General features: G+C 32.3%; 1 protein-coding gene across 3 annotated transcripts; it reads right to left on the reverse strand.

Moving 5' to 3' along the window:
- Positions 1–462: 462 nt before the first annotated feature.
- On the reverse strand, positions 463–5,119 carry LOC114176353 (protein PIN-LIKES 3-like). 3 transcript variants are annotated; one of them, XM_028061375.2, is made up of 11 exons: positions 4,999–5,119; positions 4,676–4,865; positions 4,516–4,595; positions 4,303–4,427; positions 3,522–3,643; positions 3,200–3,424; positions 2,612–2,704; positions 2,275–2,375; positions 1,430–1,482; positions 1,138–1,323; positions 463–682 (listed from the first exon to the last, which is right to left on the reverse strand). In XM_028061375.2, the coding sequence occupies exons 2-11, from the start codon at positions 4,808–4,810 to the stop codon at positions 558–560; spliced, it is 1,245 nt and encodes a 414-aa protein (XP_027917176.2). In that variant the 5' UTR covers positions 4,811–4,865; positions 4,999–5,119; the 3' UTR covers positions 463–557. The 3 variants fall into 3 exon arrangements, with proteins under 3 accessions (XP_027917176.2, XP_027917177.2, XP_027917178.2); XM_028061376.2 differs by having other exon boundaries at positions 4,676–4,842; positions 4,922–5,058; XM_028061377.2 differs by having other exon boundaries at positions 4,676–4,842; positions 4,999–5,017.
- Positions 5,120–5,474: the final 355 nt, after the last annotated feature.

Consider the following 5,474-nt stretch of genomic DNA (forward strand, 5'->3'; position numbering starts at 1 on the left):
TTATATATGGTCCAAAATCTGTTTTGTTTTTTTTTTAAATTACCTACAAAAAACTTCGTAAGTTATTTACGAAAGTTTTTATAGATAACTTATCTACGAAATTTTTCGTAAGTAACTTATCTATGAAGATTTTCGTAGATAATTTACCTACGAAGGTTTTCGTAGATAACTTGAGTTCTTTCCTGTCACTATTTTCGTAGATAATTTTCGTAAATCAAGTTATCTACAAATGAACATTTCGTAAATAAAGTTACTTACCAGCTAAATACCTACGAAATTTGTTTCGTAGATAATATCAAATTACTTACGAAAATTGTTCATTATCTACGAATTTTGAGCGTAGATAATAATGATATTTCTTGTAGTGTACCTCTAGACTAATCTTGTGTAATGATCCTAGTATCACCAATACTTGTTGCTACAAGTCACATATTTCTTTCCTTGAACGAATTTTACTATCCATTTAAGTTGGCAATTAAAATCTTAAGTGGATTTATCAAAATAAAAATAAAAATAAATATGATAACAACAAGAATATTACTATACAAAATCATAAATCAAGACACTAGCCACATGAAGAAAGTTGACCAAAGAGTAACAGCAATTGACGCCAAAGCATATGTCCATAGCATGATAACTGAGCACTCACTTTCACCAGCTCCAAACAACTGAGCAATTGTCCCTGTTAAATTGTATTAGCCACACAAATAGGTTTATTATCAGTACAAAAACTAATTTATTTATAATGTAACAACACTTCACACACACAAAAAAAAAAAAAAAAAAAAAAAAAAAAAAAAACCTTGTACATTTCCCTGTCAAATAGCTTCTTTTAATAATATATATATTGATTGGACTTAAGTACAATAAAACTTATTTTTAAGGTAAACATGGACCCATTTTATATATTGTAAATGGTATAATTTCTAGGTTATAAAATCTCTAACATTATCCATCATCTTTTCACACCTTAAAACTAAAGCAAAAACTCTATAAAGAAAATGATATGATATTGAGATACTAGGCAAATTAATTAGAAACTCTGAAACACTACCAACACATTTTTTGTTTTCAGCACAGCCTTTATCATTGTGTAAAAGGTCACTTTCTTTTGTGGGGAACGTATGGGAAATATACCTATGTTCATGGCTGGGGGGAGTGCATGTTGAAGCAGAAGCACAAATTGATATAAAGGATCTGATGGCACCAAACTCAAATGTATAGCTGCTTTCACAACTGCCACACCCAAAAGTGGGAGGAAAATATATCTCACTGTTACAATTCCCACAAGGGTCCACAATGGAGTGCTTGATCCTTTCAAACCTGTCCCATTTGCCATAACTCTTTTCTTTAAGCATATCTTCAGAGAAAGAAAATTAAAAAACTTGTTCACATTAAAAACTAGAGTTAATAAAGCATAAAGTCTCACCTTTAAGTAGGTTTGCCCCCATTATAAGAGTCAGAGTAGGGATGGCTGCCTCACTACAGATAAATGAAAGTTAGTTGTGTGGGGGTTTAATTATTGTGTAGGTTTAATCGAAGGACAATGAAATTAATTATAAGAGCCAGAGTAGGGATGACTTCTATTCTTTTTACTTTCATTCTCATCTTTTACATAGTTTCATTCTCATCTTTTACATAGTTTAGTATAAGTGTAAGTCATTAATTAATGTATCATTATTTATTATTTTATTTTAAAACAAATTATAGTTTACACTAAATCACGTTAGAGAGTAAATAACTGAAATAAAAAAAATAAAAATGAAAGTATAATTTTCTTAATTGAAGACCAAACAAGGAACACCGATACCCCCACACGACACTAATTATAACACCTTACCTTACACACAGGCAAAACAGTACAAATTTTTATTATGATTACTAAAACAAAAAATATTATTAGATTTTAAAAGAAATATATTTACAAAGAAATAAAAATAATAATATTTATAATAAAATGGGATATATTAATAAAGCATAAAATTGATAAAGAATTATATACAATATTATAATAATAAATCATCATTGTTATAAATTATTATTATTATTATTATTATTATTATTAAATTATTGTAATATCATAGAAATTAGCACGCGAAACTTTTGACCAGCAAATTTGTTGAGGTTTCAAATACTTGAGATATATAATAAAGAAGTGGTTAGCTATTATTTAAAACAATAACAAATTTGTAGTTGAATTAAGTTCACAGATTTTGGTTAGATTTTATCTTTTTCAACTGAAAATGTAAAGAAGTAAAGTTCTGAGATGTGTACCCCAACATGGAAGTGGATTCTTCTACCACATGAAGCGGAGCACCCCTACCTATAATTAAATGACGTACTGGGGAGGTTATACCAATCACAAATCCAATAATCTGTAACAATAAAAAAACAAACAAAAGATTTACCAAATAGTATAAAGCTACTGTAGTCTAGATCCATTAGACCTCTTCAATTTTAACAATGTAAAATGTCCGAATGCATCAAACCAATTCATGCATCCATAGATCTCACATTATTAAAATATATCTTAATGAGTATATGCAGTAAATAGTAAACAGGGAAAACATGATAGCAAGTTGTTTCCAAGGACATGAACCCTGAATCATACAGCTCCGGTGGTTGATGGCGCAAACACAGCTTTGAAATTTAAGTTGCTTGAAATCACCCCAACGCAGTTCTTAATTTTACTTGAGATTGAAACCTGCAAAAAACACCTTAGAATCAAGGGGTTGTATATGTATATGCGTCATGGATTGACAGCAAATTTTTGTATCAGAAGAAGATCAATCATGAGACCTGTAAAAGTAAATAAATTGAACTCATGTTATATATTATGAATTCAATTCAGTTTAAGTTGCATACAGTTATGTTAATAGAGTAGAGATACTTGAAGGGTTAATTCTGTTGCCATGCTTCAATTTGAAGAATGCTAACTATCAAATGTTTTGACATTTTTGTTTTGAAGAGTGTGGCTGGATTCTTTGTTAGGACTTGCATAAAATTATCCTAATGGAAATACTACATTAGAGAGGATGTTAGTGCTAATATTCTCCAGAGTATTTAACATATGCCAGTTACTCATTTGTTCTCAACTTTTTAAAATGTCGTTGAACCAATATTGTGAAGGGCAATTATCCGGAAATTTTAATCACTAAATAGCTATCTTTTGAAAAGGGAATTTTGTAACAAGCCTCACTTTCTCTTCTGATTCTTCTTCAGGAAGCAGTAAGGTATATGCATCATCCATAGTGTCTTTTGTAGGATTAAGTGTTTGGGAAAAATGATGTGGATGTGACTCTGATGCTTCCCCTGAAGCCTTCAATATGACGTTGTCATTACTTGAAGGGTCTTCTCTTCGTATCCTACTTGAGGAAATCCTCATTATGTTGTAAACATATGACCATATATAAACTGCTCCAATCTGAGGTTTCCAAATGAACTCCAATAAGTTAATAATTTTCTTGGATAAGTGCTAACTATATCAACAATTGACAATTTAAAATTAACATTATGCATACCGCCATGGAAAGTGAAGCATAAGCCATCCCATACTGATAGCAAACATCAGAGTCTCCAAAAGGACTACCACTCTCTCTACACATAGCAGGAATAATGATAATAGGCAAGTTCCCCAAATTTCCTGTTCATATTAGTCTGGAAAATGAGCTCTAGCATAGATGCATTAGGCAGAGAATGGTGCATAGATTTAACACATTATTAAAATTATAAACAATAAGCATAGATGCATAAGGCAGAGAATGGTGCATCAGGACTCCACTGGTGAAAGATATTTCTTAGTTTAAGTAAAACATTTTGGGGTACAGTAAGCACATGACTCTCATCAGTCAGAATTTTGGGTGGCATAAAGCTCATATTAACATCGTTGTTTCATTGGATGGCAATTCCTTTTATTCTTTTTCATATTTTAGAATCTGCAGAAAAGTAAAGAGAAAGCCAAGAGTTATGACACAGGACAAAAGTGCCGAATCAATTCAAATCTGCAGGTGACAAGTTTGATTCGAGGAAGTAAGCTAGACAGAGACTGTAAAGCAGAGTTTTCATCGTCATGACTTGAGAATGGAGGTGGATCCTCTTCATTTGCAGGATGGTGCAAGAAGGACAGAGAGACAAAAGGGTCCCACAGCACATGTTAAAATTTTTCAATTTATGAAAAAAAGATATTGCAGGTCGCACTTAAATCTTACGGAATTCAAAGTTTGTCCCAACTAAGTTATGCAGAAGTAAGATTACATGTGTGGTTTGCTGCATTCATTTACTTGGGCTGAGAAAAGTGTATACCAGCAGAACAGCAACCCAGGATTAGACCTTCCAATTGTTGGGGAGGCCTTGTAATCTTAATCAAAATCCATCCTAAGGTCGATCCTAACATGAATGTGATAAGAATATTGAACGGCATGAACCACCTAAACCACAACAACAAAAAGTCAGAAAAGCACTAATTACAGGATTCAAGCTTCTCCTCCACACATAGCATTACAAATCAATACTCACAACTGAACAACACTCTCCAAGGTAATCGTTTTGGCCAGATTGGTAGCCACCAGTGATGGATTAAACACATAAAACACAAGCTGTCACAGAAGCAGAACCGTTTTCAATAATCTGCAAAAGCGAGAAAGCCAAAACAAAACAAAAACGATATTTGTATAACCTGATTCACTTTCTTCCTTGCATCTTCTCCCAATATCGATATGTCATCCAGTGCAAGAAACAAGCCAACTGCAGTCACCAGTAACACTTTGATAACCGGGAAAGAAGCTACAGAAAGTAGCTGAAGAAACCCCATTATACCAAATCTTCAAACAACCTTCGCCAATCCTAAAATCAAAGAAAATATGTATCTGAAGAAAAAATACAAAAACCGAACAAGCGTCACTCTCAAAATTCATAATAATACCTATAGGAAAAGTCACAGAAAAAACGAGCATTGAATAAAAAATAATAATTTGTCCCATCCTCGTAGGACATGAAGACCTTGAAAATGACCGAACGCGTTAATGAACGTGGAATTTGGAGGAGCAACTCTACTACTCTTGTTAGTCACTACACACGCACTGCATAAAAGAATTCGAAAAATATCATAACCGATTTGATCTCTACTTCACGTGAAACCAACGAAACAAATACACATGATATTAAATTGTTATGGGTCAGCATTACATTAATTACTAAATAAGATGTTTAGAAGTGGCCCCAAAAGGTGTTAGCTACCACTTTCGTGAAACCCTTTTCATTAAAATAAGAGATCTAACATCGATCTGAAGCAACTTGAGGTGGAATAACATGCAATTAGTAATTAAAGTGAAACTTAATTTATTATATGTTCTAATAACCTCGATAGACTCGAATTAAATATATAATCATGGATACTAAAACAGAATGATAATGATTCTATTAAAATGAGTCAAATGGTGGCGATTAAGAAACCACGTATTCAATTACTGGTTAAC

The sequence above is a fragment of the Vigna unguiculata genome, chromosome 3 (genome assembly GCF_037176805.1).
Source record: "Vigna unguiculata cultivar grain cowpea cultivar isolate G323 ecotype 2 chromosome 3, ASM3717680v1, whole genome shotgun sequence".
Taxonomy (NCBI): Eukaryota; Viridiplantae; Streptophyta; class Magnoliopsida; order Fabales; family Fabaceae; genus Vigna; species Vigna unguiculata.

Bases quoted from the DNA above. Each gene is read 5' to 3' on its own strand.
- LOC114176353 (XM_028061375.2), bottom strand. From the start codon at position 4,810: ATGGGGTTTCTTCAGCTACTTTCTGTAGCTTCTTTCCCGGTTATCAAA. The intron at 3,644-4,302 runs GTATACACTTTT...TAATATGAACAG, and splicing joins CCTGGGTTGCTGTTCTGCTG to GAAATTTGGGGAACTTGCCT. The intron at 2,705-3,199 runs GTGAGGCTTGTT...TGTTTTTTGCAG, and splicing joins AAGAAGAATCAGAAGAGAAA to GTTTCAATCTCAAGTAAAAT.